Source organism: Hyla sarda, chromosome 1, assembly GCF_029499605.1.
Source record: "Hyla sarda isolate aHylSar1 chromosome 1, aHylSar1.hap1, whole genome shotgun sequence".
Classification (NCBI taxonomy): domain Eukaryota; kingdom Metazoa; phylum Chordata; class Amphibia; order Anura; family Hylidae; genus Hyla; species Hyla sarda.
In genome coordinates this window covers 16042926-16060875 of record NC_079189.1, presented here as the reverse complement: position 1 = coordinate 16060875, position 17950 = coordinate 16042926, and the positions used below count along the sequence as shown (strand labels likewise).

The window sequence follows — 17950 nt, the reverse complement described above, 5'->3', positions numbered from 1 at the left end:
ACTTGGGAAGACTGACAAGGAAAAGGACTTAGGAGTCTTAGTTAACAGTAAATTTAGCTGTAGTGACCAGTGTCGGGCAGCTGCTGCCAAGGCAAATAGAATCAAGATGCCCACGACAAGGAAATAATTCTACCGCTGTACAAATCACTAGTCAGACCACACACAGAATATTGTATACAGTATTGGTCAGACCACACATAGAATACTGTGTACAGTACTGGGCACCAGTGTACAAGAAAGATATAGTGGAGCTGGAGAGGGTTCAAAGACCGGCAACCAGAGGAATACGTGGAATGGGAGGACTACAGTACCCAGAGATTATCAGAATTAGGGTTATTTAGTTTAGAAAAAAGAAGGCTTAGGGGAGACCTAATAACTATGTATAAATATATCAGAGGGCAGTACAGAGATCTCTCCCATTATCTATTTATACCCAGGACTGTATCTATAACAAGGGGGCATCCTCTAAGTTTAGAAGTGAGAAGGTTTCTACACCAGCACAGACGAGGGTTCTTTATTGTAAGAGCAGTGAACTGTGGAACTCTCTTCCTGGAGGAGGTGGTCATGGTGAAATCTGTAAGAGTTCAAAAGGGGTCTGGATGCATTTTTGGAGAATAACAACATTGTTGGTTATGTATTCTAGATTTAAAGGGACAAAATATTGATCCAGGGATTTATTCTGATGCCATATTTGGAGTTGGGAATTTATTTTTACCTCTAGTATGAGGGTTTTTTGCCTTCCTCTGGATCAACTCAACTCAGTAGGGACTTATTAGGGGTATAGGTTGGACTTGATGGACTCTGGTCTTTTTTCAACCTTATGAACTATGTTACTAAGTCACTGCATATATAGAGTAGTGTATACAGCCTGCAACTGGATCAGTGCACATATATATTAGTGCATTAAGAAAACTACACACATCTCTAGCAACTATAGCATGCAGCTATAATGCAGAGGTAAAGTAATAACCAATAGGAGAAACAAGAGGTGGGACTGTGTAATGGCACCCTCCGACTAAGATACTTAACCTCCGTGTGTGTGCGGGCTTCCAGGGTAGGTGGATGCCGGGCACCGAAGCTACCAAAATAGCGGGGGGCCGAGCAGCAGGGAGGATCGCCGCTTCCCACATAGCTGACGGCATCACTGTCATCTTTTTCCCTCACTTATTGGAGGTCAGGGAATGTCATCATTGAGCCCAACCTGTTAAGGAGGTTGGTCCCTCAAAAGGTAGGGTCAGAGGGACGGGACTCTGTTACACCTAGATGGCACTTTTTTTTCCCTCTTTTCCTCATTCAAACATCTTGAAGTCTACTAGATGACCCCCACCTCATGGCCTAATCTTAATTTATAGCCATTATACCTAATAATATTAAACATATATTTATATATACCATAATCTGTCCTGTGCTCCAGAATCTGTGTACCCGGTCTGTGTTTTGAGTTTTTGTGCACTGTATTTACACATTTGGTTATATCTGTGGATTGCTTCTGTCCATTTGGAGATAGGATGAAGGTTATGTTTTAAGTATCATGATTCGATTATCGGCTTTGATTTCGGTTAATACATTACACCCCCATTCACAGTAGTGTTAAGCAGAGATGTAGGTGGGGCTCTTCTTTTTACATGTGACCACACAGGACTGTATTAAGGTGTACAGTGATCTGTGTACACAACATCCACCTGCTACAGGCCTCTTCTCCGTCACATCAAGTTCACGAGCCTCTGCTCCATTAACCCAGGCCTGACCCCTTCTCCCTCTGCTTTCCCTTGTTAACCTTCCTGGATAAGTTCAGGGTTTCCTGTAGCAGTCTGTGGCAGCGTCTTATTTACAGGTGCCTGGAGCCTGACCGCGCGCTGACCTCCTTCCTTACAATATATGAACTCCTGCCCCGCTGATAAGCGAGATAGAAAGCAGACGAACGGAGGTGACCACAGGGTCGATTTCACAACAACGAAAAAAAAATAAAAAAAACATAAAACAAGAATAATAAATAAAGTAATAATGTTTATGCTACGCCAGGCTTTTCATGTACAAGGGCAAAAGTTCAGTCCGGAGCATTCGGAAGCGGCCGCTGATTATGAGGAGTATTTTGCGAGGCTCGTACCTAAAGGTTTCCCTCAGAGAAAACAAAAGACACCACTTCCTTGTGTGGCAAAACAGGATTCGGCCCATCGCTCAGCACGGGTCTTATCTGTGGGGTCACAAGCGGGCCCAGTAGGAGGACATCATAGTATCTGGGTCATCTTGATCTCAGGGTTTTCCGAGCACCATTCAAACCCCAAGCTTAGAACAAAACAAAGGAGTGAGATATGGGGGGGATCAACGCTGACCCCGCTTTCTGCATTTGGCAAAGGACAGAGGATGTCTGAGGCACAATGTGCGCATTCCACAACATTCCTAACCAGGGGCACATTCTTCCTACAAAGTAAACATCACACTTACAATGAGACGTCGGCCGCAGACAGACGGGACGCAAATTAGTCTGACGTTCCCAGCGTAGACATCAGAAGCCCACTATGGCCTGGCACCTCGGAGTAGAAAATCTAAGGTTGACTTCATACAGGAATCCAGAGGCCAAGACACAAGGAAGATTAGTATTCTATTCTTCTGTCATAGATGATTTCTGGCTAATACAGACCAATGCATGGTGCACAGATGGTTAACAGTTTGGTTCTGGTTCTCAGGAGCTTACAATCTAATTTGCCCTTCAAAAACACTCAAACACACTGGGGCCACTAACACAGAATACTAACGAAGCCCTTAGTGAACAATATACCATACCTTACTGCGCATGGGCCTTGGGGCAGGAAAGGCCAAGCATGAGATTTTAGGAGACAGACCGGCTCCTACTCTAACAGCTGGGATCTGAGAAACCCCTAATGCCAGCTGTTTAACACCTTAGATGCCATGGTCTATTGTGACTAATGTGACATGGCTTCCAGAGGAGGGATTGCCAATAGCTCTTCATGGCATACAACACCCCCAGGGCTGCCATGTTCGTACTACTAGTAAGGCCCATTAACACTATGGATTCGAGTTCAAGAGCGTGCGTCCCACATAGTAAGAATGCATAAGAGTGTGACGATACTGGACACTTCTAACAATGGATTGGATCAACCCACAAAAAGAATGGGGTGTATGTGGAAATCCAACATGCCCGATCTCAAACAACTGCTCGATAGATACCTAAGGTGCCTCCTATACAGATTAGACCAGTTTCCTCCAGTCATGATGGGAGTTGTAGTTTTGCAATGCCCAGTAAGGCAAAGGTTGGAGAACACTACGTTAGACCTATTGGTGGAACAAGCCTATTTTAGAATAACCTGCAATACTTATGTGTATAGGCAGGTTCAGAGTTTGTATACTTGTTGGGATCTCGGAGGCTTGTTATCACACAAGACATGAACACAGAGACAGTCACAGTGGAGAATTCTTCAGTCTCCTGAACATAGTACTGGCAGGGAATGGCGCACGCTGTTGCATGTAGGTTGTGCTATTCATAGTCACATACTATAGAGATATCCAGGATTGGAGGGTTGTTTAGTTATGTACAAATAGCTTCCAGCCAGGCCATGGGCTTCTTAAGGGACATGAACCGTCACTGACAGGCAGACAAAACATACGTGGATGGAAGGCGAGCGAGATGAGACATGACATCTGCCAGGTAAAGACAAGACAAGAAAAGGAAGGTAGACGCAATGCAAACTGGTCCATGACAAGAGCACTACCCAAATAAGAGCCGGTGATAACATGTCCCCATGTCCTCTGTGCGATCCGGACTAACAAAACACGCAAATGAAATCCTAATTCTCATCAAACAAGCTGCGTCTTCTGTGGGCGTCCACACGATGTCTTCTGAGAAAGGAGTTTCCAACGGTAATTTATCAAACCCAACGAGGCATTCAGGATGACAACCAATGACACGTCTGACACCGGTGTCCACACACCAGCTACTGAACATGGAGCTCGTAGAATTTACTGTGTAAAAAAGAAAATTCATGGCAAGCAGATTCTGCCCAGACATGTAGGGGTTTTACACAGCAATAGCAGAGCCAGGCCTACTCGTAGAACACAAATGCATGGACTATAGGATTCTGCTCTAGGGCCTTTAGATGTACCCTCTAAGCCATACAGGGTTCACCTAAAGGCCTTCATACACACAAGAGCAAAGCCAGCCAAATACATCAACTGTGGAGGTAGGACAGGGTGAGTATCTTATGTGTACACGGATGTGCCAATGTAAACAGATAATGTATTGGGGGCAAAGGAGCCTGGGGGGAGAGGGTAGAGAAGAGCCTGGGGGGAGAGGGTAGAGAAGAGCATGGAGGGGGCGGGGGGGATGACAAATGTCTGGGGGAGGGGGGGTTTGAGGGGAGCTTGGAGAAGGTGGTGGAGAAGCCTACGTTTGTGAGGTGGACAGAGAAGCCTGGGGTAGGAGGGTAGAAAGAGGAGCCTGAAAAAGGGGGGAGGAGGGTAGACAGAGGAGACTGAAAAAGTGGGGAGGAGGGTAGACAGAGGAACCTGAAAAGGGGGGGGGGGGAGGGTAAAAAGAGGAGCCTGAAAAGGGGGGGGGAGGGTAGACAGATGAACCTGAAAAAGGGGGGAGGAGGGTAGACAGAGGAGCATGAAAAAGGGGGGAGGAGGGTATACAGAGGAGCCTGAAAAGGGGGGTAGGAGGGTAGACAGAGGAGACTGAAAAAGTGGGGAGGAGGGTAGAAAGGAGCCTGAAAAGGGGGGGGGAGGAGGGTAGACAGAGGAACCTGAAAAAGGGGGGGGGGGAGGAGGGTAGACAGAGGAACCTGAAGGGGGGGGGGGGGAAGAGGGTAGACAGAGGAACCTGAAAAGGAGGGGAGGAGGGTAGAAAGAGGAACCTGAAAAGGGGGGGGGGGGTGGAGGGTAGACAGAGGAAACTGAAAAAGGGGGAGGAGGGTAGCCTGAGGAGACTGAAAAGGGGGGGGGGGAGGAGGGTAGACAGAGAAACCTGAAAAGGGGGGGGGGGAGGGTAGACAGAGGAGCCTGAAAAAGGGGGGAGGAGGGTAGACAGAGGAACCTGAGAAAGGGGGGCTTTGGAACAGAGGAGCCTGAAAAAGGGGGGGGGGAGGACTTTGGAACAGAGGTGCCTAAAAAAGAAGGGGAGTGGGACAGAGGCCCGCCAATGCATTGAGGGAGCAGGGCGTGACATCATGAGGGGGTTGGGCTATGAAGTCACGAGCTCCGGCGCCGGCTCCAGCGTTCTGAACAGTTTTTTCCAAACGCTGAGCAGCGGAGTACCCCTTTAACCGTCTAAGGTTTTGGGTACGCAACTCCCCCATAGGTCTCTATAAATACAAACAAGTCCTACACAGTTATGTGGTGTAACCATAAAAGGTATTTGCTTCCAGATGCATCTCCTGTCCTTCGAGTCACAATGAAAGGGTCAGAGGAAGCTGTTGCATCATGTTACCAGTCTCCTGAACTAAAAAGACTGAATAAACTTCTAGAACCAAAAAATTTCCACTACACGGGAATGATGTTTCCAAAAGTTCAGCTACTTGTATTGTACTGTGATCTGCAGTGTGGAATCCTCCCCGCAAAAGTACCAACCTGAAGGTTAAAGGGGTACTCCACTGCTCGGCGTTTGAAACAAAATATCCCAAATGCTTAGAGCCGGGAGCTCGTGGCGTTATAGCCCCGCCCATCACGACATCACACCCCGCCCTGTCAATGCAAGTCTATGGGAGGGGGCGTGACGGCTGTCCATAGACTTGCATTGAGGGGGTGGGTCGTGATGGGATGAGGGGCAGGGCTATGACGTCACGAGCTCCCAGCGCCGGCTCTAAGCATACGGAACATATTGATCCAAACGCTGAGCGGCGGAGTACCCCTTTAAAGCCACATTAGGGTGTCAGGTTTGAAGGGCAATTGTCCGATGCCCAGCAAGTTCTGTGCACGAGTCCTATTTAAAAGAAATGGGCTCAAGTACAGAACTCTGTTTAGAGTTAAGTTTTCCACTGTATTGTAATAGTGATCATAATCAATTATAATATGGAAACCACAAGGAGTTTTAATAACCGGGCCATCTGAGTCACACAGTATTCCTGTCAGTGAATGAAATCCCCATCCATTAATAGAAGTAATTAAAAGTAATAAGGCTGGGAGCCAGGGACTGGTTATATTACCAAACTGTGATTCCCCGGCAGTGATGGGAATAGAAGCCCTGAGGATCACAAAGAGGTTATTGACAGAGCAGATGCTCCCATCTGTGACGATTCCAGCAATGATAACATGTCAGAAATGGTATGATGAGTGGATTACTGTAGGTCTTCTAGTCAGCGCTGCAGGCTCACAACACAAGGGAAGAATGTATGCAAACAAAGTACAACTCCGGGGGCAATGTACGTACCCATTATGGTCCCAAATCCACGAGAACATACAAAGCCAAAATTCTGTGTCTTGAGTCTCATCTAATATATGTGTAATTTACCAACAGATGAAGTGCACAATTATTTCTCCTAATATTAGTAAGAGCAGCCCACACTGACCGGGGTACGGGGGGCCCCTAAGGCGCATATATATATATATATATATGTCAGAATCACACATACATGCATTGTCCTGTTTAAAGGAGAATTGCAGTACTTAAAAGGGGTACTCCGGTGGAAAACTTTTCTTTTTTTTAATCAACTGGTCAGAATGCCAGAAAGTTAAACAGATTTGTAAATTACTTCGATTACTTCTTACTTCGATTACTTCTATTAAATAATCTTTACCCTTCCAGTACTTATTAGCTCTATATACTACAGAGAAAGTTCTTTTTTTTTTTTTTTTCTGTCCACACCTGACACCTCTGTCCGTATCGGGGACTGTCCAGAACAGGAGCAAATCCCCACAGTAAACCTCTCCTGCTCTGGACAGTTCCTGATACGGACAGAGGTGTCAGCAGAGAGCACTGTGGACAGAAAAAAAAAAAAGAAATCCAAAAACCAAAGAACTTTCTCTGTAATATACAGTCGCTAATAAGTACTGGAAGGATAAAGTTTTTTTTTTTACATAAGTAATTTACAAGTCTGTTTAACTTTCTGGCACCAGTTGATTAAATAAAAAATGTTTTCCCACCGGAGTACCCCTTTAACTACTTATCCCTATCCACAGGATAGGGGATAAGTGTCTGATCGCGGGAGGTCTGGCCGCTGTGACCTTTCGATCTCCTGCCAAGCGCCCCGACTGTCATCATGCAACTCTATAAGAGAGTCAGAGATACACGAGTACTGTATCTAGAGCCGGGGCGCCTGGCAGGAGATTGCAGCAGTCTCACGCCCTGCGATCAGACACTAATCCCCTATCTTGTGGAGTTGGAGTTCCCCTTTAAGTTTGGTAGAGATGTACACCTGCAAAGCCCAGCACAGGACTATGCATGCTTTTGTTGACACTGTTGAAGGTCAAGATTGCTACATTTGAAAAAGTTCTATACTGTGGCTATGGATTTATTATTTAGACTATGCCACGTCTTTTGGGCAGTGTTTCTTAACCTGTCACTTTCCAGCTGTTGCAAAACAGCTTTCTTAGGGCATCAGGGAATGCTGGGAGTTATAGTTTTGCAACAGCTGGAAAGCCACACATTGATTAGAACTCTAAAGGCCACCCCTATTGTTCTCAAGATGCATTTCTAACAGGCAGCACAATGAGATCATAATCTTGGTGGACTTCAAATTCGGGGAGTACTGTCTTAGAATCACTACCTAGAAAGCTTGTGGATAGGAGAAGATGACGGAAGACCACCTCTCGATTCGGCACTGCTCGTCTACCAGAGTTTGAAGGGGGTTCCGGCCAGCGCTCGGAGCATGTAGTTCCGAAAGCTGTGTACGTGCTGCGGGGGTTGGCCACACTCCCTCGTGAATTCCCGCCACGCCCCCCTCAGTGCAAGTGTACGGGAGGGGGCGTGAAATCGCGGTGTCCCAAACAGCTTAGAGGACGGGCAGAGGTCCCTTACCATGCTCCGTGCCGTCCGATCGTCGCTCCTTTACTGCAGCCATCCTTGGCAGGCAGTAGTAAAGGAGCGCCGATAACACTGATCAACGGTATGCTACGGCATAGTAATATGGCATAGAAAAAAAAATTGTGAAAAAAAAAATGTGTAATAAATAATAATTATAAATGTGAATTAACCCCTTCCCTAATAAAAATTTGAATCACCCCCCTTTTTAAAGTTTAAATAAAAAAAAAAAAATTAAATAAAAATTATAAATAAATATATATATATATATATATATATATATATATATATATATATATATATATTATTTTTTTAATATAAAAAAGCCCTTTCTCTAATAAAAACACAATTTTTTCCCCAAATAAAAAAAAAAACCCTGCCACGTGACATTGAAAAAAGTATCGGTAATTGGCATTGGTGAGTGGAGTGTATAAAAAAAAGTATTGGTACTCGTACCTGGTCTTAACAAAATGGTATCAGGAAATCCTTAGAAACAAGTATCATTATAGCATACTCGGACTTACCAGCACGGTGTAGATGTGTAAACAACGGTAAACTGGTGAAAAATCCACCAAGTCTTGTGTCCCTGTGGCCTGTAAGACAAGAGGAGAGTCCACCTTATGCAGCACAGTCTTCACAGTCATACCTAAAAGTCTCAGTACTAACCCACCCACCCATTACCTCCTCTTCGTCATCTAGATCTTCCAAGTCCAGAATTCCAGAATCCTCTTCAGACATTGGGCTTGTGCCGTTGACCTCGGGACTCGGACAGAAGTCCTTCTTATATCTCTTTCCCAGTATGCCCTTGGTTTGTAGGTTCAATATGTTGTCCAGGCTTCTCTGCTGCTGGGCCTACCAAAAAAAAAAAAGGGGGAGGTGGTAGGTTATCGTAGGTATGTACTCTAATTGGGCAAGAAAAAACACAGGGACCCACCATGGGGCTTAACCAAAGCATGTAAAGATGGACGTAACCTGTCCTGAGGAAAAGTTGCCCAGTTGCCCATAGCAACCAATGAACTTGCCGCTTTCATTTTTCACAAGGCCTCTGCAAAATGAAAGAAGCGATCTGATTGGTTGCTATGGGCAACTCAGCAACTCTTCCTTTGCACTAGTTTTGAGATTTATCAAAACCAGTGCTAAGGAAGAGTTGCTGAGTTGCCCATAGCAACCAATCAGATCACTTTCATTTTGCAGAGGCCTTGTTAAAAATGAAAGCAGCAAGTTCATTGGTTGCTATGGGCAACTTTTCCTCTGGACAGGTTTTGATAACTCTCCCCCAAACAATGGTACCAGCTAGTGGTGTATGGAAGCCTGGAGGGCACATATCCTTGGCACTGTTGTCGTGTAGCCCAGGGTCCACAGACCGATCACTATTAAGATACGGTAAAGGCTCATCTGGGTCACAACCGAGTTCTATGCCAATGATGGTCCAAGGTGGTGTCGGTCCACGAGGGCACAGTATGGCTCTGTAGTCTACCCACACAAGCGCCTAGGGAGCCTTTTAACCTGAACAAAGGGCAGACGTGCCATACGAGGCTCACGACAGGCCCTGTAAAACTTATACTGACTGAGAACAATTACAGAAGAAAAGCTCCAGAGCCGAGGCCTGCACAGCTCCACGGGGAGAGGGAAACGGGCGAGATCAAAGGTTGGAGGAGTACATGGCGCGCGCCCACAGCCAGACACAGCCTGCAAATGGCTCCCTGGTGTTCTCAGCCTTTTCATGAAAGCTGCAGGCTGCAGAGATGAAAAACACCCTAAGTGATTACATACACCAGACCCCGAGTGCACCCGGTCACCAGGACCTGCAGAGCATTAACCCTTCTCTAACCGGGACACGACCCCACAAAGACAGACCCCGAGTGCACCCGGTCACCAGGATCTGCCGAGGATTAACCCTTCTCTAACCGGGACACGACCCCACATAGACAGACCCCCGAGTGCCCCCGGTCACGGGGAACTGCAGAGCATTAACCCTTCTCTAACCGGGACACGACCCCACATAGACAGACCCCCGAGTGCACCCGGTCACCAGGATCTGCCGAGGATTAACCCTTCACTAACTGGGACACGACCCCCACATATACAGACCCCGAGTACACCCTGCCACCAGGACCTGCAGAGTATTAACCCTTCTCTAACCGGGACACGACCCCACGTAGACAGACCCCGAGTGCACCCGGTCACCAGTACCTGCGATTAACCTCTCTCTAACCGGGACACGACCCTACAAACACCAGACCCAGAGTGCACCCGGTCACCAGAAGTCAGACCTGCAGAGGATTAACCCTTCTCTAACCGGGGCACGACCCCAGTGCACCCGGTCACCAGGACCTGCAGAGGATTAACCCTCTCTAACCGGGACACGACCCCACATAGACAGACCCAGAGTGCACCCGGTCACCAGGACCTGCAGAGGAATAACCCTCTCTAACCGGGACACGACCCCACATAGACAGACCCCAAGTGCACCCCGTCACCAGGACCTGCAGAGGATTAACCCTTCCCTAACCGGGGCACGACCCCACATAGACAGACCCCGAGTGCACCCGGTCACTAGGACCTGCAGAGGATTAACCCTTCTCTAACCGGGGCACGACCCCACAGACAGACCCAGAGTGCACCTGGTCACCAGGACCTGCAGAGGATTAACCCTTCTCTAACCAGGACACGACCCCACATAGACAGACCCCAAGTGCACCCGGTCACCAGGACTTGCAGAGGATTAACCCTTCTCTAACCGGGCACGACCCCACTGACAGACCCTGAGTGTACCCCGTCACCAGGACCTACAGAGGATTATCCCTTTTGTAACCAGAGGACGACCCCACATAGACAGAGCCCCAGTGCACCTGGTCTTCAAACTGTATAAGATTAACTCTTCTCTATACAGACACCCCTCATAACCAAACCCCCAGTGCACCCGGTCTTCAGACTGCACAAGATAGCCTCCTTCTCTATCCAGGAGACGATTCCACAATGCCAAATCCCAGGTGTACCATTCTCTAACCAGAAGACAACCTCTTCTAACCAGACCACGAGTGCATCCGGTAACCAGGACGGCTCAACATTAATCCTTCTCCATCCAGGAGACGATAACTAATTCTTATTTAAATAATATTATAATGTGAGGTCACAGAAAAAAATTCATACAAATGTGTTTAGTGCTGTAATGATTTTAACAGGGCACAGTTCAGACCGGAGCATTAACCCCACTGATATATGAGGTTGAGAATGAGTTTCCTGGGGGGATTTCGGAGTATATTAGAGGAGGCCTAGGGCTGTCACTTTCACCCTCTGCCTCCAGGTCTGTATATACACAATAGGTCAGGGATCAGTCTTTTCTAGCTGTAGTTTTGGAGCTTACATGCCCCTTAATGGATACAAACAGCTCCCCTCCTGACCTTCCGTACTGACACCCATTTATCTAAAGCTCATATAAGCTTTGCAGATAGCGGCACAGAGGTCAATAATGGTCAGATATTGCCCCCTGCAGGACACTAATAACTGCACCTCAAGCAGAAGAGGAGGAAACATAATATACCTACAACACAAACAGATCAGATGACCTTCTGGGCCTGGGGTTGACCTGCTCCCTATAGAGAACTGCAGAAATGGGTGCAACCCAAGTCACTGCACAGATGCCCAGCAGTTACCAGTGGCCCTCGGACCACATCACGTAGTCCCTATAAATACATAACAGGGGGTCATCAGTCTTTAGACTAGTGTTTCGCAACCAGGGTGCCTGCAGCTGTTGCAGAACTGCCAGCATACCCGGAAAGCCGAAGGCTATACAGCACGTACACCTCTATCCTCCCAAGGGTCATCAGTCTAGTGACAGCAACCCTGCTGTATGTAATAGTCCTGAGCTCCCTTCAAGGCTTGGATAAGGACTTGTCCCATGAAAGGACATAAAGGATAAGCATCTCTCTATATACACATCTACAAGTACCTTAAAGGAGAACTCCAGCCAAAACGAACTACTCCACTAACCACTAGGTATCCCCCTCCAATACCCCCCCCCCCCCCAATATCTAAAAGTACCTTAAAGGAGAACTCCAGCCAAATCGAACTTATCCACTAACCACTAGGTCTGCCACCCCAACGTCTACGGAACGGGACCCTGTCAGTCAGTGAAGGAACGCGTGTCGTCTACTGGTAGGAGGCATGCAATCCCATCCATTTCTATGGGAGCACCGGAGATGCCCCAATGCTGTACTGGGGTCTCTTCCATGCTCCCATAAAACTGAATGGAGCACATTCCTTCTGCAGCATGCATTCCTCACTGAGAGCCGGGACCCATTACGGAGATTGTGGGGGGTTCCCAGAGGTCAGACCGCTCATAGTTTATCCTGGTGTCATCTCTTCCCCACGTAAGTGACGCGCACACCCGGCCGTCCACATAATGGAAAACATGATCCATCAGACCAGGCGGCTTCTACCATTGCTCCAGTTCTGATGTCCATAGTAGACACTTTCCATGGTGGACATGGGTCAGCATTGGCTCTCTGATCAGTTTGTGAGACCCCCATACATGGCAAACTATGATGCCCTGTGTGATCTGACTCCTTTCTATCAGACAGAAGCCCCTTGTTGGGATTTGAATACACAGGTGATTGCACGGAGATGATACGATTCAGGTATTTTATTTCCTACACTGTCCTTCAAGGGGTTAAACAAGTGGAAAACATGTTTTCGAATCAACCTGTGCCAGAATGCTTGAAAGATCTGTAAATGACTTGTATATAAAAATCTTAATCCTTCCAGTACTTAGCTGCTGTATACTACAGAGGAAGTTGTGTAGTCCTTTTCTGTCTGTCCACAGTGCTCTCTGCTGCCACCTCTGTCCATGTCAGCAACTGCCCAGAGAAGGAGCAAATCCCCATAGCAAACTTCTCCTGCTCTGGACAGTTCCTGACATGGACAGAGGTGTCAGCAGAGAGCACTGAGGTCAGACAGAAAAAAAACTACTCAACTTCCTGTGGAGCATACAGCAGCTGATAAGTACTGGAAGGGTTAAGATTTATATATAGAAATCATTTACAGATCTGCCTAACTTTCTGGCACCAGTTGATTTAATATATATATATATATATATATATATATATATATATATATATTTATTTTTTCCAAATAAAAAGCTAGGTTTTACTCCTGAATGATCACAAACACTCACTGCACTTTGCAGCAGAGAAATCCCTTAAAGGGGTACTCCACTGCTCAGCGTGTGGAACAAACTGTTCCGAACGCTGGAGCCGGAAGCTCGCGACGTTATAGCCCCGCCCCCTCATAACATCACGCCCTGCCCCTTCAATGCAAGTCTATGGGAGGGGGCGTGACAGCCGTCACGCCCCCTCCCATAGACTTGCATTGAGGGGGCAGGTGTGATGTCATGAGGGGCGTGGCTAAGACATCACGAGCTTCCAGCTCCAGCGTTCGGAACAGTTTGTTCCACACGCTGAGCAGTGGAGTACCCCTTTAAAATGTCACTCCTATCCTGCAGCGAGTGGTATATAGCCTGTGTTCAATAATCTTCATCCTAGTATTCAGCACAGCTGCGTAGCACAACATGGCGGAGTACATGGCAGTACAATTGACTTCTAATCATCCAATAGGAGGAGGAACAAGTTCTGTACCATTCATCATGCATTACATCACTTGGGGTGTATTCCTATCATCCGTTCCCTTCACCGCACTATCCCCACATAAACCCAGGAAAGCCGCCACCACCGGTGCTCGTATAGGTGTCCTCATACTTTTTAGAATGGACGTCTTTTGGTCTGGATGCAGATTGGGGCTTCATGATTTCGGAGAGTAATATCTTTGGCATTAATTCCACAGGACATAAACCAATTTCTAGGGAATGTTCTCGTAATCCATGAGTGTTCAGGTCAATGTAGTAGGGAGAACCATCAGGAGTGATGAATAAATGTAAGACTGATGGTACGCCACCATTTATTATGCATCTCCAAGCTTAGAAAAGTAAAGAGTAAAATCTGGATGGACTATTGACCAATCCAAGACAAATTGTAACCAGGCGCAGAACATTATGTCCCCCATCCCAATAATACCGATGACCAGAGATGGCTGATCCCTTGAACAAACTTCCACCACACACAAAGCCTTTTAAAGGGGTCATCCACCATAAGGTGATTTTAGTATGTCCGCAAATAAAGTAGACAGATAGATCGGCACTACTTAGTCTGTAACACTAGGACTTGTGGGCTCTCCCATTATTAACTACGTGTCATCAGGGGATAGGTTAGTAAGTAGCCCTCACCTGTATTTAGAGCAACGAGTTAGTCATTCAGCATAGGCCAGACGAAGCATGTAGAACATGTGAAACGGTCCCGTAGCCAGACAGCTGTACCCCCTGTACGTCTTTTCTCTCCCCATGCATGTGAGTACTAATAAAGAAGAAACTGCTTGAAAACCAGCCCCGGTGAGTCGCCGACTTTTTTCTTACTCTACTGTTATAAGACTGCTGTACCACGTCCAGTCAGAGCACCACCAAAGTTTCACTGAAGCAGCCAAGCTAGCTACCCTGAGCCCACAAGTCCTAGTGTTACAGACTAAGTAGTGCCGATCTATCTGTCTACTTTATTTGCGGTTTTACCTTTCTATTAACGATCAGAGCACACGAAGATGTCTGTTACAAAGCCACAAAACACGGACATGGAAGTGGAAGGGATTATCGCTACTATGGAATCTGCTATACTCACGGGGAGAGAAGACGCGGGGGATTATTTCACGGAGTGCAATGCTAAACAAGATTATGAAATCATGAGCAGTAAAGCACTAGAACATAAGATCATGAATCTGTCTGAAAAGGAAATCTCTCTGTTTTGGACGATTAATTCTTTACAGTCTTATGTCCAATGCGACCGTACACCGAGAGGATTAAGGTCGTATAGAGCACCAGCACTTTATCTGGATGACCAAGAATTTGTGGAAACGTGGAAAAAAGCGCATCATGACCATGCAAAAAATCTAATGCAGATAGTACTCAACAGGAATTGTATCGAACATGAGAAGATAATAGAAGAATTGAACAAAGTCAAGCAAGAGTACAACAATAAAGCTACACCAGAACAAACTCGTCAGTTCTATGAAAAATTACAACCCAAATTAATATCCCTACAAGAAGAAACGAAAATAAAGAAAAGGGAGAAATATATGAGAGATAAACGAGATTACTCCAATAATCAAGCATTTACATGGTACACCAAAGCCATAGGTTCATCCTCCAAACGACAAGCCTCTCATACACTAGCATATCCCAAAAAAAACAAACCAGAAAATCGCAATGAAGACGCAACTACAACTCTACAAAGTGAACAGAACCCACGTCAAGCTGAATTCCCTTTAGGAAGAAACACACAAGGAGGAGCAGGAGAAAGAATACCAAAAGATCAGAAGAAGAGAAAGATACCCCCCTGGAATCACCAAAATTAATATCTAATGTAATTAATCTAACCGAAGAAAAATTCCCGGACGAGGTGATATCTCTGTTATCAAGAGGATTGAACTTTGGACTAACAGAAAGTTTCGACGCAGTGCAATTTGAAATAGATTTAGCCAAGTCCCTTAGAGACATTAATCTACATAAGTTTTTCGTTAATAAAAAATCATATGAGCATGATAAATGTGAAGGTGACTTACCCGCCTGTATAGGTGATCTAGGTTTTTTCCCAGGTGAATGTAATGATTTAGAAAGAGAATGTATAGGCTTTTTAGCATCTGATTTTGCAGATATAGAAATTAAGAATACAGTAGAAATACAAAACTTCAAAAAAGGAAAAAAGTCAAACTTTAATCCCCCCATTCAACCAGGTGGCCACCTAGATCTATTTAAAAATGCAGTGATGAAAGATGTGAAATCTTTAATCTACAAGGAGAAACACCCTAATTTGACACCTAAAGAAACACAAGCCATGAGAGCTTTAAAATCAAGGGACGATATAGTCATTATAAGAGCAGATAAGGGAGGGAGCGTTGTCCTTATGTATAAAGAAATGTATAATAAAGAAGCCGAAAGGCAATTAAAGGACACTTCTACATACACCCCCCTTAAAAAAGACCCCACATTTAAAATACTTAATGATTTAAAGTCATTCTTACACAAAAAAGTTACAGAAGGTATATTATCTAAAAAAAAATGCGGAGAAACTAATTCCAGAGTCACCTAAATCACCATCATGGTACCATCTCCCCAAAGTACATAAGGGACAAAATCCCCCCCCGGGCAGACCAATAGTCTCGGGGGTAGGCTCAGTCACCGAACATTTATCCCACTATACAGACTGGTTATTACGTCCTGTATTAACAGCCATACCTGCTTATATTAAGGACACTCAACACCTACTGCAGTTAGTGGGAGACTTAAAATGGGAGACAGGATGGATATTATGTTCAATCGATGTCGTAAGCTTATACACCCGGATCCCCCACGCAGCGGGAGTCAGGGCAGTACGACAGTTTCTGGAAAACACAGACAAAACAACAGAGTATATTAACTTCGTCTGCGAGTCCCTTAATTTTATTTTGACTAATAGTACATTTAAATATGGGGAGGAGTGGTATAGACAGGACACCGGGACCCCGATGGGGACACCGGTGTCTTGTACATACGCAAATATCTTCCTAGCGATATTAGAAAATAATTACGTTTACTCTAGTAATAACCCTTTCATTCAATATATTCAGTCATATTCGAGATTTGTGGATGACATCCTGATAGTTTGGTCAGGGACAGAGTCCCAGTTTCAAGATTTCGTTCTATATCTAAATAATATTAATGACATGAATATGTCCTTTACGTCTCAAATAGGGGGAGTATCAATCGAATTCTTAGATGTTCGCTTGATAGCAACAAATAATAATATAATAAGCGAAGGTTATCGTAAAAGTGTAGCTAAAAACACAATACTACATTATGAAAGCTCACACCCAGAATGTGTCAAAAAGGGAATTCCATACGGACAATTTGTCCGGCTCAAAAGAAATAATACATCAGACAACACGTATAAAATCCAAGCAGATGAATTACAAAGTAGATTAAAAGAAAGGAAATATCCAGATACCATGTTGATAACAGCTAGAAACAGAGCAGACAACTTACACAGAGAGGACCTACTAAAGTGTAAAAATAGGAAAAAGAAAAATGAAGAAGATAAGAGGTTTATTTTCACATTTAAAAACTCACCAGTGAACAAAGTCATTGAGCAAGCGATTAGGAGTAACTGGTTTATAATAGAAGGAGACGAGGATTTGAAAAATGTAGCAAGAAGGAAACCACTCATAGCATACAAAAAAAATAAAACATTAGGTGACGTTTTGAAAAATCATACAAATAAACCCAAAACTACAAAAGGATCCTGGTTTAAAGATATGGCTCCTGTAGGTAACCATCAATGCAGAAGTTGTAATTATTGTAAATTAAACAATGGTCTAAAAACTATGCGCATTGGACCCATAACCCACACAGTAAAAACTCTCATTACTTGTCGCACAAAATTTGTCGTGTATGTAATATTCTGCCCGTGCGGCTTTTTTTATGTGGGGAAAACTATCAGACCTTTATTCAATCGCATACGCGAACATATCTATTCTTTACGCACCCGAAAAGGTGCGCCGCGTCTGATAAACCACATGGTTGAAGCGCACGGAGCAAATCCAGAAGCCATATCTTTTGCAGGAATAGAAAGGGTGGAGCATAGACCAGGTATACTACGTGACAAGTATTTACTTCAGAGAGAAACCTACTGGATTTTAAAAACAGAAGCAACTGGCCCTTTGGGTCTTAATGATCGAGTTGATCTAGCCCCATGTTTTTAAAGTTACGTATCTACACATTTTTGTATTTCATGATTTTATTTCTATAGATGGACCAATACCTTATTAGGTTACCACCCATCTCTCCCATTATTAACTACGTGTCATCAGGGGATAGGTTAGTAAGTAGCCCTCACCTGT

General features: G+C 45.2%; 1 protein-coding gene across 3 annotated transcripts in view; it reads right to left on the bottom strand.

Moving 5' to 3' along the window:
• EXOC6B (exocyst complex component 6B) overlaps positions 1 to 17950 on the bottom strand; it is a 267847-nt gene that overhangs the window by 123940 nt on the left and 125957 nt on the right. For all 3 annotated transcript variants that reach the window (XM_056552744.1, XM_056552745.1, XM_056552749.1), the window contains exons 7-8: positions 8657 to 8827; positions 8500 to 8568 (exon numbers count right to left, since the gene is read on the bottom strand). In XM_056552744.1, coding sequence (XP_056408719.1) covers positions 8500 to 8568; positions 8657 to 8827 — 240 coding nt within the window. The remainder of the gene's footprint in view (positions 1 to 8499; positions 8569 to 8656; positions 8828 to 17950) is intronic.